A 16,908-nucleotide genomic window follows, 5' to 3' on the forward strand; every position below is an offset into this window, starting at 1 on the left:
GATTTTGAAAAGTATACTATAACCAAATTATTATTATTATCATCAGATGTTATTCCACTCACTGACATTGTCCAAACCCTTGTTACTGCCTCATCTCAACCAGTTATGAGGTCATTTCTGATGTTATTAAAGCAGTATATAATGTGCATATTGTACTGGGTTACTGTGACTTTGCCATTGTACACAAAGGGACTCCACAAGTGATATTAAATTTGTTGTTTATTTAACATACAGTGTCAACAGCTGTATGATGAATCAGATAAAACATGATTCTGATCTCTCATCTTAAAGTGGGTTTGGTGCAGAGGGATCATAGTGAACTTTTCAACATGTACTCTATCTTTCAACATTAACAATTAACAATTAAATACAATTCAAACACAACAGCCTCACAACATAAATTATCACAGTATCCGCATCATTCTAACAGTCGCCCCAAACATTCAGCTCATTAACCTTGATAAAGGTGGTATTTGTCTGCAGGGCAGCTCATCTTCATGTGGCCATATTCTTTATATTTGTCTCTTTTCCCTCTTAGTCCATGGTCTTGTCACTCCAGGCCATTGACTTTCTCTTCGCCAGTTCCATCCAGGACGGCTTGCCACTGTCCGACATGGACCGCAACTCTGACGACTGTGTGGGGGACGATGAGGGCGAAAAAGATGCAGGGTTTTTCCGGAGCCATTTGTCCTCACTGGGCCTGTCCGGGACTTTGGTGGGGGTCGACTCTAAACAACAACAAACAAAACTTGTGTCACATTGCTGTAATGCGAGATACTGACTTTCTATAGGTGTCATAATGATTATACTGTATGTAAAAGCACCTGTAAGTTTTACCCCTGGTCTTCCTTCTGGTTTTGTGTCTGTGCTCAGAGACGTTGTATTGGCAGAGACAGGAGATTCATCTGATGACTGCACTTCTGATTGAGCGTTCTTCAATTCCACCTGAGAAGAGCTGAGAGTTAGAACATCTACTCAGGATAGAATAGCAGTCCACGAACCAGGAAGTTAAAGGATGAATCTCTGAATCTGAATAAAATTCACCTCTGACAAGGAGGATAGGTTTTCCTTTGTTTGTTTGTTTATTTGCCGCATTGTGGAGAGGTGAGACATAACATAACAAAGAACCCATTCATTTTTGGTCCAGGAATTATTTTTCTTAGACTTAACATGATAGGGGGGTTTTCAACGTTTTCGTTGATTTTTCAGAGAATGAGTCATAGATCTTAATGAATTAAATCCGGCACATTTAGGGAACTGATATTTATGAGTGTCTGCAATTGGTGCAGATCCAAATAATAATAATCAGGTTCTAGTGAATTTAAATGTGGTTTCATGAGGGGACTGTTGGTCCTTGGCGGAGGTGAGTGCCAATCTTTTTATATTTACATTATATATCACATATCCGTTCAGCAGTTATGAACATAGGCATGTTCATGCAATTTATTTTAAGTCAATCCCACATTTACCTCTCTGCAGCTGTAAATGCTGATTAGGGCATCTGAGTTGTCACAAACAAAAACACCTGTATACTCTTGTTTGAGTAATGTTTGCTATCAAACAACTGTTTCGGAAGGTTGAAGGAAACCTCCTTGACATATTCACCAATTTGCCAGGGAATAATTTATGGATCTTGATTTAAAAAAATCAGGCATGTTCAGGGAACTGATGTGTGTGTGCAATTTGGTGCAGCTTGATTGAATTTAAGGGGACTGTTAGGCCTCGGCATTGGTGTGTGCTCTACTGAGTGTCATTCCCGTTGTGACCAGTTTTTAAAGATTTACAGGTTCAGCAGGAGGGAAGGTTTGAGACTGAGACAAGGCAAGGAAAGGGTGAGGATTTGTTACAGAGAAGAAAACTGTAGTGTATTACTAGACTTATACTTTATGTCGTTTTCACAGTTGCAAAGTTACAAACCTCCTTCGCTCCAGCTGGTGTGACCCACTCTGGCTGTTTTTGCAGAAAAGCAGCCCTCTCGCTCACTGACCCGCCCCAAGCTGCTCGTCTTCCTATGGGTGAGGGACCCTCTTTTTCCTGCACGTTGGCGTCTCTTTCCCCTTTTCCCAGGGCCGACACTGGGGGAGGAGGAGCTGTGATCGATGTGGTGGTGGAAACTGAAGCTGTGGGTTTGAGCTGGTTGGTGGGGTGGACACCTCGATTAGTCCAAGCAGGTGGCTGGGAGGTGGCGTGCTGGCTTGAGGAAGATTGTGCAAGACACTGGGTGGCGCTCCCCTGCAGTGCAAACTGAGATGAGGTGTCTGCTTGTGTAGAAGAACGTAGGGGAAACTGTGGGGTCCATGGCTTGGTCTGTACAGGTGGATGAGACAGACACTGTGAGGCAAACTGAGTTGTACTTGGGTGTGACTGGGCTTCATTGGTTTGTTTGGATGTTTGTGCTTCTTTAGGAGTGTCTGACAGACCAGTAGCTACCGTTGTCGTGTTCTGTTGCACTGACACTAGTGATGGTTGGACAGCTTGTGCTTGACTTGTACTTTGCACCGTTGCTGTTTTCACTGTATCACTTGATGGCTGATTTGCTGCTTGCGATGGTGTTGAGCCCTGCTGCATTTTAGCAATCTGTGCCTGCGTTTGTGCACCAATCTGTGTCTCTGTTTGAGTCGTCGGCTGCACTTGTGCTTGCGGTCGAGCCACAGTCTGCGCGCCTGTTAGGTCTCTGGGGAACCTGCCCGTGAAGAGCTGCTGCAGGGTCCTGGTCTTTTCCATTGCAAGGCTCATCCAGGACACTTCAGACGATGCTGGTGCGGGGGCAGACTGGGGCTCCTGAGCCACAGAGGGGGCAGTCGCTACTTCTCTGGCGTCTGAGGAGGTTGCTCGGACCTCTGCAGACGTGATGGAAGAATTGCCTGTCGATGGTAAGGTATTCTTGAGTGGAAGGGAGGAGCCAGATGGGGTTGCATCTGTGGAGGAGATGCAAATCTGTTAGACACACTTGACAGCACTGTTAAAGTTAGCCTGGGTGGCATTTTAATGAGTGCAAAGGTCGTTTGTGATCAGTAAGAATCTTATCTCTCTGGAGAGATAATTTACGCTGTGGGACCTCCTTTCAAAGGTGCAGCACTGCAGAGTGAATCAATGATTAACTTTACACGAGACTGAAAAATATGGCTGCGTGTTGCGATTTTAAACCATGGCTCGTTGCACAATATGGAGTAAACAAGTGTTATTTTTTTTGTCATTACCTGAAACTCCCAAGCCAAAGCCAAAACCCAACCGTCCCCTAATGAAAGTGCATTTAAATTCACTAGATCTGGATTTTTATTTGGATCTGCACCAAATTTCACACACTCATCAATAAATGTTAAAGAAAGTGAAAAGGAAAATCCTGGATCTGTCACCCTGTTCTGGTTTGATACCAAAATGTTAAGGATTCTTTCCTGAACCGTATGGCATCTTTCCACTAAGTTTCGTTGTCATACATGACATAGTTTGGACAAAAACCTAATCTACTTTGCGGAGGTAGTAGATTAACGATTTCTCAAAAAACTCACCTGACACTCTGATGTCTCCAGAGGTGGATGGGGTACAAGAGATGAGCGGCTTTTTAGACACGTAGCCGACATTATCGCTCATCTCCTGTCTGTTTTGTTTGTCACACTGGTCCTCACTGACTGGCGGCTTAGAGAAATGGTTAGGGGTCGGATCAGCCCGAACTTTCATCGATTGAGACATTGAGCGTAGTTTCACACCAAATGCTGTCTTCCCTTCTTCCTCCTGGACCTCCTCCTGTGCTTCCACTGCTTCCTCCACCTCCTCCCGGCTGCTCTCCACCTCCTCCTTTGCTGAAGTCCCTGTGTCTGCGGCTGCATTTTTAGACGCAGATGCCACTGGTTCTGTCTTTTTGAGGCTGTCCATCTTATCCCATGTAATTCCTGAGCCTTTGCGTAGAGATCCCTCTTGCTTAAGGCGTCCCACAACTCTGTCTTTAAGTTCCTCCTTTTCCCTTAAGCCTGCAACACGTTTCTCCTCTGTTCCCCCTTTGCTCTTGTGCCTGGCTTCGGCTTGTATCAGCACTCCCACAAAACTGCTCGATCGGGGTCTCTCACTATCTCGTTTTTTGGCAGTGGTGATGGAGAAATGGAAGGACCCAGATCCTGGGCCAGATCTCTTTATTCCTCTTATGCTCTCTGTCTCATCTTTAACCTGCTGTTGAATAGAGGATTGCCTGGATGCCAGTGCTGAGCTGGAGGTAGAGGAGATCTGGTCCGAGGTCTCTTTAGTCATTCCAGTCTTTTTAAGAGTATTCCTCTTGTCGTGGAACATTACTTGTATCTCAGAATCCCCCTCTCTTTTGGTTTTGAGTTCTGACTCTATAAAGGATGATTGTGGACGTTCACTGGACGTAACATCCACTGGTCTTTGAGGCTTAGGTCGAAGAACCTGTGAGGAGATAGAGGGTTTTCTCCAAGGAGGAGCAGGGTCCGTTTGGGAAGAAGTCAAACCGGATGATTTGGGGGCTTCTTCTAAAGTTATTGGTGCAACCTCTGGGGATTTGGTAGGAAGGTGCTGAGCTATGGTCGTAGTATCTGCTTCTCTTTTTTCTGTTTCCAGCGACACCTTGTCTGGAGCACAAAGCCGCTGCTCCTCTTCTTCCACATACTCAGGGTGGTCAATGTTGTTCAGGGCCTGTGACGGAAGCCCAAAATCAGTCTGCTTAAAAAAACAAAGACAGAGAGGTCATGAAAGTAAATGAGGTGTGCTGTGTGTTGTTTGACGAACAGTACGAATCACTCACTGTAGCGAGTCTCTTCTGGGTCCTGGCCCGTTGGTTTCTGGGCTTGACGGACATCCGGTGGCGTGCAGCAGACGTATCCAGGCAGGGGGTGAACTGAGCAGGAGAACTGAAGTCCAACGTACTGTCAATGATGGGGGAAATGGATGGGACAGTAGGAGGTAAAGGATGGGATGGAAACTGGGGCACAAGCTTGGTCAGTGCAGGTTTGGAGATAGGTGAGAGAGGACGAAAGGATGGCTGGGATATGGTCTGAAAAGAAGAAATTAATAAAATGTTATTCATCATATTCATTCCCTTATACACCTAAACCTAACCTGACTCTGCCCTACCTGCTCAGTCTATAGTTTTCAAATCGTCAACTAATCCCACGAAAAGAAAAGAAAAACAATGAACTATCTCTGTGGCCTATACCACCACTGTTTCCACATATTCCTGAACTAGAATGAACATATGAGCCCTATAGATTATTGTGAGTCACTTCCTCAAACACTGTCCTGCAGGTGTAAATACTCACTAGTGCACGAACTGTGTAGTAGTTTGTGTATTGTGAAAATTATTGGTTTAACCATGCAAAAACCATGAAAGGCTAAATAACAACAACATAAGGTTAGAGGACCCTCCCCCCCAAAAAAACATTTGATTCCTGTTTTTGTAATGTGTGGGAAAATTTAGAGTACCAAGATATATTTTTTTTACGATTTAAAAGGGATTTATTTGAAATATAGGGGATTTTGGATTTTCACCTGCCTTTTAATCAAGTTTTTAACTAAACCAAATCCATATGCTCCGATTTAAATGGATCAGGGAAATGTCCACTATTTAGAGGTTTTCCCTCATTGCAGGGTTTTGAGTTTTCACACTTTAAGATTATATTTTGTAAGAACAGCAAAGCACACACAAACATGAAGAAGTATTGAACTTCAAATGCACTGCCTCTAAACTGATGTGCACATATTGTTGGTGTTAACTTTTCTCATCTTCTCCTCTTGTTCCTGCTAAACATAAAGCTATGGCTCCAGAGGACAGTGTGACAGAGTTTAGCTAATGTACTGAGACTCTATGATGAGTATGGCTTACGGAGCTTAATTTAAACATAAACTCATATACTTGAACTGATTAACCATGCAGATAACTCTCACTTAAGAGAGATGAATTATTACCTTGCAGACACCTCCTTGTGATGTAACATCACTTCCTGAGATGTCACGTGAGCTGTCATCCTCTGAGCGGCCGCACAGGTCCTCTGGACGTCTGACTGGCACAACCAAAGGTGGTGGCCCCAAATGCATCTTCTGCTGCTGAAGCTTGATCTATGATACCAGAGAACCTATTGTTTAAACAAATAAAACTACATTTGTAAAGGCCCAAGTCGCAGCGAGAGTTTATACCTGCAGAGCTTTTATCTTGCTGTGAACATTCTCCTGGGATAAGACCCTGGCTGGTTCAGTGTCTGTCAGAACCTCATCAGCCTGAAAGATGCTGTCATGGGACAACGCTCGGGATCCAATCATTCCCTGGGAGCATCTGAGGTAGCAAAACAAAAATAGTGTAAACGATTAGATGAGAAATTTGGACAGAACATTGAGCTATAGAAGACATTTTTTAAAGGATTTACTGTCATATCGGCACTCACACCAAATCCTCCTCTGATCCTAGTCCCTGTTCTGCAGTGATGTCGCTGGACGACTGACTGTGTTTGGTGTTTTCCTCTCCACCTGTTCTCTTGTTCCGCCCGAAGAGACGAGTTCTGAGGGACTTGAGTTTGGACTTTTTGCGTCCTGACAGAGATTGAGATGAAGGAGATCCAGGTCACAGCAGCTCTCTCTCTTTCACTCACACACACACACACACACACACACACAGTCGTGTCTCCATGACTACATTGACTTTTATTGATTTCCTGGAGACTTACTCTAACCTTAACCATAGTTACTACTTCATTAACCCTTACCCTAACCCTAACCCTAACCTTAACCTTAACCTAACCTAACCTTAACTTAAACCTAACCTTACGTTATGGGGACTTGATTTTTGTCCCCATAATAAAGAAAAGTCACCACAACATGAGTAATACCTATACCACACACACACTAGCATAATTTACATACTGTTGTCTAAATGATCTTTTCTAATTGTAACATCAGGCATGCGTCAGCTCGTGCTGAAGATTATTATCTATCACTGACGATAGCCGTGGCGTGTGCGAGTCACATGTTTCCGTGTTATGCTGACAAAGTCCTTTACTTTGATCGCTCGCTTTTGTCATCGAGTTGCTTCTCTCCCCACCATAATTCTCTCATGCAAAACGTCACGACAGATAATCTCACCTGGAATGTCTTCAGTGCCTTCTTCTATATCTCCAGAGGAAGCCTCCATTGGTCTGAGCTCTAAAGAAAAGTGCACAGGAAAGTGTGAAAAGAAAGGTACTGATAAGAAGCAACTAGGTATAGAGTTTTTAAAGGTTTGGCCTCAAACGTGGCGTGATCTCTGTTCTCTATGGAGCTTGCATATGCACTTGATGCATTCGTGTGATTGCCAGAGGATGTGACAATGGACTTAAGGTTCAAAGGTTTATTGGTGTTATCAGGAACAGAACAAACCTTCACTGTAGCTCAGTGGGGTGTGGTAAAGAAAGTGTCTTCACGAGCAACACAATACAAACAAAGACACTTTAACAAGAGCATAGTACACAGTAGAAAAGTGCAGCCTCATGAAGAAAACCCACTATGCAGGTTCAAAGCAGGAGGATTTCGGGTACGGCAAAGCTGAGTGCAGCCTGGATAACTCTGGAAAAAGCTAAAGCTCAAATTTTTCATCTCAGCCAGCTTCAGTCTTGCCTGACAAACATCCGAATTGGGTTGTAATGTTAATGGGTGCAATAATCAGTGCAGGGAGTGTGTTTGCTCTGTTTTACAGACTTGCCTACCCCCGATGATACTGTTCTGTTAGTGATTTGCACACACCAGGTTCTGTGTTTCATCCACTTCTCCCTGTGTATCCTAGAAACTGCATGGTGTCAACAAAGCTTTATCCTTTACAGCACGGCTGCTTGATAAGACCAGATGTGTCTGCACTTCCCTGCACTTCTCATATCACTCAACAGGCTCAAACACAACCTCTTAAGATATAGGCACATAAACGCAGCTCGACACTCTGAAAGTTGCCTGTGGTGTCATATTTTGACTTACATAACGTTTGAACCTCTCGCCCTACAAATGAATTTCTACTCGTCAGTGGAATTACCACCACAGGGAATGAAAAAGTGTTCATGCATCAGGCATGCCATCCGGTGAGCCAAGCTATAGCCCCAACAGAAACGAGGATAATCTCATGGATTATTGACATTGCAGAGAGATCCTTGTAAGATTTCACAGCACCATAATCTACAACAACAGCTTAATCACAAACTTCTCTTGCCGCGTATGCCACTGCACAACATTCACCTGACATGCACAGGAAAAGTAGCTCTGATTCTCAATGTGAAAACCTGTAAAACACACAGACACACACACACACTTTGCAGTACAACAATGAATGAATTTACCCAGCGTTCAGCAGCAGCAGCTCTGCTCCCCTTCCTCCTGTTTGTCCTCCACTCTGCTTTGAGTTGTCCCGTGTCGGCTGTGTCCCTGTCCTAATGTTTAAACCTCAGGCTTGCGTCATGCACATCTGCGGATGGAGGGAGATGCAGAGGGAAGGGAGCGAGGGAAGTGGAAGAAGAAAGAAAGAACAGGCAGGGAGGGGAGAGAGAGCGACAGAGAGAGAGAGAGAGCGAGAGAAGGTCACTTTATGACAGGGTGAGCAAATGCACAAAGAGAAAAGAGGACAGGAGAGAAAGAGTGAGTGAGAGTGAGTGAGCAAGAGAGCGAGAGAGAGAGAGAGAGAGAGAGAGAGAGAGAGAGAGATACTCTATTACATTAGTGGCACACTGTGGCCCTTTGCGCTAAGCTCCTTATAAAACGCTAACCTGATTTTAGGCCCAGAAATGAGAGTAGAGGGAAAAAATAAAGCTCCAGTTGGAAAGAGGACGAGGATACAGGAATTACAGCCCATAGAACTGTTTACACATTGAACCCCTGCAGGATCGTGTGTGGTGTATACACTTGCATTTATATCTTTATGAGGACCATTATGAGCATAGATCTCACCAGGTGAAGATATTTTGTCCGGTCCTCACTTTTTCAGAGAGCTTAAAAGGGGTGAAGACTTGGTTTATGGATTAGGGCTAAAATTATGTTTAGGATAGTGTTAGGCATTTAGTTGTGATGGTTAAGGTTAGGTTAAGGGTTAGGCATTTAGTTGTGATGGTTAAGGTTAGGTTAAGGGTTAGGGTTAGGCATTTAGTTGTGATGGTTAAGGTTAAGGGTAAGGGTTAGGGTTAGGGTTAACAGTTATCTTGATTACTCCCCCTGCCCCGTCCAATTAGCAGTTGAACTGGGAGCCAAAGACAAAGGAATGGCCAACACACATCAGTCAATAGCTCTCCATCCCCATATAGTGGTCCCCTACTATCACACTGGATAGTATTTAGAGATGAGAGTATCGAGGCCACTGGGCTACAGTCAGTGAGAGGGAGGGAGAGCAGCAGAAAATATAAACCAGCCGAACATAAACCCAGCCACTGACATCTGAATTACATGCAACAAACCACATGCAGCATGTCAACAGTGACATAAGAGTCTGGGATGTGCTGTTTTTTTAATTCCAATTCCATTCATGGATTTGTTGTCGGTAATCTACACATACAGGACAATATGCATGAAGGCATATTTTACTTAAAATGGGTTTACAGCAAATGTATTGTCCTATAGAGGAGCTGTCTGTACATACTGACATTTCACTGACTTCCACTTGTAATGCAGTTTTTGTCCCTTTCGCTCAAGTAAAACAGAAAACAGCTATGATGGTCTCTGGTTCATGTGATTCGCTGATGGATTATAATTTTTTTCCTCTCAGAGCCCAGATGGGGCTGTGCATATCGAGATTAAGGCCGGTGGATAATCCGATCGCAGCACTGTTTGAACTCAGGAGCGTAACCATTCATACAAACAATTGATTCCCATGAATATTAAATGAGGGGATATTTTCTCTATGTTTGTTTTGGGAAAATTATTTAGTTCAATTCTCGTCAAATTCATATTAAGAGAGAGACACAAATCACTGCTACCACAGCATACTGATGGTTCAAATACATTTATTTATATTACATTACATTATAGATGGTATGTTTTGGCATTAACAAGATTGTGTACATTGTGTGGGCCTTTCATGAACACCAGATGATATGTAAACTGAGGACTGCATATTTTGAAGTTGTGTGTCTAAAGCCAGCAGAAACTTTTGTGTAAAGGTGTAACGGAATAAAAACTAGAAAAATAAATTCCTGCTGAAAATGCAGTGTGAATGCTGAGTTGCTTTGCTGAATCAAGATGAGAGTGCACACTGGCTTTACTGAATGTGCAGGAAAGCAAAGCAGAAGACAGCTGAATGAGTTTAGTTTACTATGTAAACTTCCTTGAGATAATGTATTCTGTGATTTGTCACACAAATCAAATTCAATTTAATTGAATTAGTTCAATAGATTAAGTATTTCTTTGCTGAAAAAAAAAACAAGATGAAGTGGAATAGTGGTATAGTAAATAACTGATGTTGAAGACTTTAATTAACTGAAAAAACTGTTGAAACGCAAAATCAACAATTGGACGACAAAGTCTGAATGGAATTCTAGAAGCATGTGTGTTTGTGAGTGTGTGTGTGTGTGTTAGAAACTGTGATTATATGCATCATATCAATGAGTTGTCCCCACAGAAATAGTTGAAAAAAAGGGTGTTTAATCAACTCATCAGATGCACTTGTGTGTGTCTAACAGAGGAGCACCACTGCAGAAATACTCAAAACAAATTCTCATTACACAAAAACCATACTTCATATTGATGATATTTTTAACAGAAGGCTTCCAGGATGCTTTGCCAAACCCAAACATCTCACACAATAATCAAAAAAAATTACTGGCATATGAAAGTTTTAAAATCCCATTTCTGACTTTGATCTAAAGGTCAGGCAACATGGGGCTTATGAAGGCTCCTCTGGTTGTTTAAGGTTTTACTGTGAATTAAGAACAGGTCCTAGCACAAACTTATCTACAAAATGAGTCACAATTTATGTACACAAAGTGAATGTTGGAGCTGCAAGAGAAAAGACGATCCAAAATGTATAAAAAAACAGAGAAAAAATCTAGAATGTCACCACTCTAGGAGCTTGGTCAACAAATACATCAAAGGAATTGGTGAATCCTTTTATGATTGTGGTGAGATCAAATCATTTTAGGACCCCGGGTGTCATTAATCTGCTGACTGGCTGTTGGACACACACCACTCCTCTGGCAATAATTGTTGATATTTGATACAACACAGTAGATTGGGACTGAATGTGAAAGCAACAAATGTCATTGTTGGAAAGTATTTTGTTTTGTCTTCCTAATACTGACATTTTTGGTGAGGAGATTGAGGACGAAATTGAGGACGAGATTGAGGAGGAGATTGAGGGGGAGATTCAGGGACAGAATGAGGAGGAGATTGAGAAAGAGACTGAGGAGGAGATTGAGGAGGAGACTGAGGAGAAGATTCAGGGACAGAATGAGGAGGAGATTGAGAAAGAGACTGAGGAGAAGATTCAGGGACAGAATGAGGAGGAGATTGAGAAAGAGACTGAGGAGAAGTACTTCACATCCGATTCTGAGGAGAAGGACTTCACATCCGATTCTGAGGAGGTAACTGTATATACTAAAAATAAACAAAAAACACCACAAGCACAAAAATGATTTCATATTTTGAATTAAAAACAGCTACAGACTTCAGCCCACCTAAATAAAATTATGAATAGACTTGAAATGAAATGAATCAGAGAAGGCATCATTTATTAATTTATTGATTATCTTATCTTGCAATCATTAATTTTTCATGGTAGTGTAGCCCATCTTGCATCTAATATTAACAATTATCGACTTAATTTCATCACTTGACTATATTTAAATATTTCTGTGCTATGAGTAAAATAAACATGTTAATAGCTTGATAAATATGATGAATTGAAAACATTGTTCAAGAATGAACGTGAATGAAAAAGAACAACTATCTTATGCTTCACAGCAGAGTGTATCCAGTACATCGAGAACTTCTAATAGACGACAAAGAGACCTACAAATGGAAAGAAAACCCAAAGCTGCTCTTGAGGAGGACTTGAAGATACCGAGAAGAGATCGAAGAGCCCTGAACAAGGAGCGAAAAGAAAAAGACGCTCTTTCAAAAGCTTTAAAGAATGCGCAAGCTCAAAAAAACAGTCTTCGTGTTGAAATGGAATACACGAAAATTAGAATGACTAATCTTAAGAGATCGGAGAAAGTTCACCAGGAAAGACACACAAAGCTTCAAAAGCAGATTAAAGAAATGACAGCTGCTCACAAAAGCAATGAGGAGATGATCAAAAAACTAAAATGTGAGCTGCAATCAGTTCGAAAAGAGGAACTCTGTGAGCTGAGGCTGAGAAACCGTGAAAAAGACAAAGAAATCCGATCCCTTCACTTCAGTATTGAGAATCTTCAATGTAATATTGAAGCCAAGGGCAATACTATTTCCATACTGCAGGAGAAAGATACCCAGCGGGCCTCAGACCTCAAGGAGGAGCAGTCAAAAAATGTCAAACTCCAGAGGGATTATGAGGCTGCGGTCTCGCAACAGCAGCAGAGGGACAAAAAAGAACAGGTCCGGCTGACTGGTGAACTTGAGGATGCCCTATACAAGAGTCGGCTTGCTGAAATGCAGCATCAGGACGTCAGAGAAACTTGCAGAATACTTGAAGAAAAACTCAAGAGGGAGAAAGCCCGGCTCTCGAGAGCGATCACAAAAGTTGTGATGCAAAGGGAAGTCTCAGCAGCCACAGAGGGCATGACGTATGAGATGGAAACACTAAGGATAGAGAACAAGAATATCAGGGGTAAATTTGAGGCTTTGGAGGCAAAATATGACTTTCAATATAAAGGTGGAGCTCCCCATCCGACAGAGAGCAAGACAAGACAGGCCCAACATCAAGATGACATACAAAGTGCTATCTTGGAGGAGAGAGTCAATCAAACCGCCTCTGCTCTTGAAAGAGAAAGGGAGAGAGCCGATCAAACTTCCATTGCTCTTGAAAAAGAAAGGGAGAGACTTAATCAGACTGCCTCTGCTCTTGAAAGAGAAAGGGAGAGAGCCGATCAAACTTCCTTTGCTCTTGAAATAGAAAGGGCCAGACTCAATCAGACTGCCTCTGCTCTTGAAAGAGAAAGGGAGAGAGCCGATCAAACTTTCATTGCTCTTGAAAAAGAAAGGGCCACGTCTGAGAAGTGCCATGACGAACTCAACGAAGCTTTGGTCCAGCACACAAAAACGCAAGAGGAGCAGCACCGTTTGGCTGTAGACCTCCAGAAATCTCAGAACAAACTCAACTCTCAGACACAAGAGCAAACTAACGTTGCTTTGCATAAGGCAAAAGACGCTCTACACAGCCTTCAGAAGGAACACACAGCTCTTGAAAGGAAGCATGGCGAAATTAATTCTCATTACCGTGAGGTGCTTAAAAGTCCCTCTACCCTCCAAATAAGATATGAGAGGCTTGGCTTTGCGACAGGGGAACCCCGACCAGATTTCAGTCGACCTAAGTTCAACCTAGATTGGAGTAAACTTGGTTCATCCTTTCACGACTCCAAACCCTGCGGAACCCTGACCCCTGTCCATCAGAACTGAGATAATCATTTGACCTCAATGTGTAAATAATGTACATTTTGATCTGACATCTGAAGGTGCTCTGCATGTATATATAATGCATCAGTTTTCCATTGTTTGTAATAAAAAAATATGAAGTTCTTCTTAAATTATTCCAAAATCAACTGCAATTTTTTTAAATCATTAGCTGAAGAAAGAAGAAACAAGAAACATGTTGCTGAAAAACCTGAAAGGCAATGTGTGTGTGTTCCTGTACTTATATCTTTGTGAAGACCATTTTAATCATAGACCCTACAGAGTAAGGACATTTTGACCGGTCCTCACTTTTTCAATGGGCTGTTTAAGAGTTAAGACTTGGTTTTAGGGTTAGGGTTAGAATTAGGTTTAAGTTAGGGTTTGGTTAGGGTTAGACATTTAGCTTGGATGGTCAGGGTAAGGGCTAGGGAATGCATAATGTCAATGAGTGTCCTCACTAAGAGAGAAGTACAAGGTTGTATGTGTGTGTGTATTTGCATGTGTGTGTGAAAATCAAACAGAAAAAACCTACATTGATGATATACTATTCTCACGTAGACAAAAAAATACAATAATCGCAGGAAAAAAACATAAAAATTTGATTATTCAAAAAGAATAGAAAATGTAAAAAATCTGAATGTGACTTGAATAGCTGAAAGTCTTGGGACCTGTTTGAAAGATGTTTCTGGCACAAAGTATGAGGAGGATGAGTTGAGATTCTTTTTGAATTAAAGTGGAAATAATCGTTTCACACACAAAAGTAAGTACTAACTCAAAATCTACTTACTACTAACATAACCACTTAGAAGTAGAAACCTTAGACTATGCTAGCCAAGTTACTACTTCTGCAGGACTTATTTTATCGTCACATGTACTTTAAAATCACTGAATATGTAAGTCACAGGAAAAGCTCAAAAGATTTTTGAAAAACACAGAGACGTTATGATGTTATACAAGCACTTTTAATAAATAAATAAAAAACTATTTAGAAACATTTCCACCAGGTGGCAGTATGACACCCTCAAAAAGACGCCTCAAAAGTGATGAAGATGAATCCAGAGAAGATATATAAAATATTCCAACACATAGTTGGTCGATAGTTAATACGTATCAGCGACGAGATGCGTAATGTAAGATGATGCTGATCATTATAGTTTACATGAAGGCAAAAATCCATCAGTAGAGCAGATGAGTATGTGTGTGTATTAAAGGCAGGAAAGTGGATGAAGTCCCTTGAGCTAGAATAACAGTAAATCCAGCTTGAGGAATATCATAGTGTTTTAGTGTGTTGGGTGTGAAAAATGTCAACAGTGGTCTCATGGCACTGTCTGAGGTCATAGTCACAATATCCAATAGAGAAGCGGCCCTGTGGGACGTAATGCAACAACATAGTTTACCACCAGAGCTCAATGTTCGATCACAATTAAAGGATTGATTACTATGAAGTGTGGAAACTCACCTTAGGTCTCTTGAAGTAATCCAATCCTCTTCCTATCTTTATGATCCAACCATTGTCAAACCTGTAAAAACTAAATTATATCTAGATTCCGGCCACAAAATAAAGTCACAGTGATGACAAATAGGAAGGCTGATGTGTGACAGCTGTACCTGATCTCCCTGTCGTGGATGGTGGAGGAGTACTGCACATCCAGATCCATTCCATGAGCACTGACACTCTCTTTGAGCTCAGCCAAAGCTCTTGTCTGTTGGCTGCTGTCCTGCTGCAGGAGCAAGCGAAGACAACAAACATCATATTACGACCAGCAGAGAGTGCAAAGGATGCAGTGGGTTATTATATACACATAACCTACTTCATCCTGTGAGGTGAGGAGATGGATCCTCTTCACCTTGCATGGCGCTTTGAGCAGCATCTCGCAGAACCGAACAAAGTTGTAGAGCTGTGGTGGAGAGAGGGGATGAGGGGCATTTTGGATATGAGATACAGTACAAGGGTATGTTCATGTCTGAAAACAGCTTAACTATCGTGACTGTTTACAGCTGATTGTCTATAACAGAACTTTCTCACTTTGAACAAATTATGAGAAGATAGAAGAACTGGCTTCAGGTTATGAATTAGCTGGTCTGATAATTTTCTTAAATGTGGTTAACTCATATTAACGAGTCATAACTACTTATGTACCTGGTGGGTGTGTCTTATGTATGGGTCCTCCACCCAGACCTCCATCAGTGAACTGCTGATGTACGGCTTGAACAGAACCTCGTAGCTATGACCTGTAGCATCCTCCGGTATTTTATTCTGCTCATGGTACTTCCCGTCTGACAGGACAGAGGGAAACAAAATCAAAGTTAGAGGTGTGTGTGTGTGCGTGTATATATATGTGTGTATGTATAGGTGAATGTTTGAATGTATGTTCGTATGTATGTATAGATGGATGAATGGATGAATGGATGGATGGATTGATTAATGGATGGATGGATTGATGGATGACTGGATGGACAAGTAGATAGATGAATGGACGAATAGACGGATGGATGAGGTTCATGAATAGATGGATGGATGAATAGATGAATACATTAATAGATGACATCTACCTTCTTTCATCTGGCTGACAAGAGCTTTGATCTGCTCGGCTCGGGCCATGTAGCCTTGTGTCTTCTCTCTGTAGTGTCCTCTCTTGGAATCATCCTTCACAGCTGCTGACAGAGGAAACAAGAAGAAACAGTGATGGCCCCTGTCTCCGTGTTCCCACTAATGTACCTGTGGAATCCAGACAACAGACCTTTCAACACGTCGATCAGCAGCTGGATTCCCTCCTGGTAGCAGACCAGAGACTCCGGGAGGCGGCCGCTGTGGTCCAGCTCCACCGCCCGTTTCAGGACGGACACGGCGGCGTTCTCCATCCCTGTCACGTGGTTCTGTGTCATGGTTGTGTCGCCTGTTGTTTTTCGACCCGATTCTATAAAACGGACAATGTCGTCATGATTAAAAGTTGTTGAGAAACTCGCTGGAAGAAATGCTACTACTTCCTGATGGCTGAGAGCGAGAGCACCGCAAAAATAAGTCCGGGTGAAACAGAACACTGCAAAGTTGTATCAAACTTTATTTATATTTCACCTTTCAAATAAATCGATTCATAGTGTTTACAGGAGATTTAGAAAACATGGGTTGTCGTGAACTGAAAATTATTCACACGTTTGGATTTAGTGCATAGCAAATATAAACTAATTTAATAAAATAACAAAAACATAAGATCACTACCTAAAATAATTATTTTTACTTTTATTAAAACAAAAATAAAATAAAGTATAAATAATAAATGCATAAAATTACAACACCCTCCATACACCCAGACTAAATAGGTGTGTATTTAATTTTACATTTTAAAATATCGACGTTTCCAGCTCATTTTAAATCCCCTG

General features: G+C 41.9%; 2 protein-coding genes across 5 annotated transcripts; both read right to left on the reverse strand.

Annotated features, from left to right (window-relative positions):
• Nucleotides 1-206: 206 nt before the first annotated feature.
• cracdla (cracd like a) lies at nucleotides 207-9,221 on the reverse strand. Of its 4 annotated transcripts, none has more exons than XM_035175445.2 (10): nucleotides 8,298-9,218; nucleotides 7,081-7,138; nucleotides 6,387-6,531; nucleotides 6,142-6,277; nucleotides 5,914-6,063; nucleotides 4,754-5,002; nucleotides 3,510-4,671; nucleotides 1,918-2,918; nucleotides 825-945; nucleotides 207-728 (listed from the first exon to the last, which is right to left on the reverse strand). In XM_035175445.2, the coding sequence occupies exons 2-10, from the start codon at nucleotides 7,127-7,129 to the stop codon at nucleotides 535-537; spliced, it is 3,207 nt and encodes a 1,068-aa protein (XP_035031336.2). In that variant the 5' UTR covers nucleotides 7,130-7,138; nucleotides 8,298-9,218; the 3' UTR covers nucleotides 207-534. The 4 variants fall into 4 exon arrangements, with proteins under 4 accessions (XP_035031336.2, XP_035031338.2, XP_035031337.2 ...); XM_035175447.2 differs by having other exon boundaries at nucleotides 3,510-4,644; nucleotides 7,081-7,140; XM_035175446.2 differs by having other exon boundaries at nucleotides 3,510-4,668; nucleotides 7,081-7,140; nucleotides 8,298-9,216.
• A 5,249-nt stretch (nucleotides 9,222-14,470) lies between these two features.
• Nucleotides 14,471-16,550, reverse strand: mitd1 (MIT, microtubule interacting and transport, domain containing 1). Its single transcript, XM_035174593.2, has 7 exons — nucleotides 16,269-16,550; nucleotides 16,081-16,182; nucleotides 15,668-15,804; nucleotides 15,339-15,425; nucleotides 15,136-15,248; nucleotides 14,987-15,047; nucleotides 14,471-14,893 (listed from the first exon to the last, which is right to left on the reverse strand). The coding sequence occupies exons 1-7, from the start codon at nucleotides 16,411-16,413 to the stop codon at nucleotides 14,798-14,800; spliced, it is 741 nt and encodes a 246-aa protein (XP_035030484.2). The 5' UTR covers nucleotides 16,414-16,550; the 3' UTR covers nucleotides 14,471-14,797.
• Between the last annotated feature and the right edge of the window lie 358 nt (nucleotides 16,551-16,908).

Source organism: Hippoglossus stenolepis, chromosome 13 (genome assembly GCF_022539355.2).
Source record: "Hippoglossus stenolepis isolate QCI-W04-F060 chromosome 13, HSTE1.2, whole genome shotgun sequence".
Classification (NCBI taxonomy): domain Eukaryota; kingdom Metazoa; phylum Chordata; class Actinopteri; order Pleuronectiformes; family Pleuronectidae; genus Hippoglossus; species Hippoglossus stenolepis.

Excerpts from the sequence above, each read along its gene's own strand:
- cracdla (XM_035175445.2), bottom strand. The coding sequence starts at position 7,129 with ATGGAGGCTTCCTCTGGAGATATAGAAGAAGGCACTGAAGACATTCCA. Across the intron at positions 5,003-5,913 it reads CACAAGGAGGTGTCTGCAAG|ACCATATCCCAGCCATCCTT; the intron begins GTAATAATTCAT and ends TCTTCTTTTCAG. Across the intron at positions 4,672-4,753 it reads CCCAGAAGAGACTCGCTACA|CAGACTGATTTTGGGCTTCC; the intron begins GTGAGTGATTCG and ends TGTTTTTTTAAG.
- mitd1 (XM_035174593.2), bottom strand. The coding sequence starts at position 16,413 with ATGACACAGAACCACGTGACAGGGATGGAGAACGCCGCCGTGTCCGTC. Across the intron at positions 15,249-15,338 it reads TCCTCACCTCACAGGATGAA|CAGGACAGCAGCCAACAGAC; the intron begins GTAGGTTATGTG and ends TTGCTCCTGCAG. Across the intron at positions 15,048-15,135 it reads ATCCACGACAGGGAGATCAG|GTTTGACAATGGTTGGATCA; the intron begins GTACAGCTGTCA and ends TAGTTTTTACAG.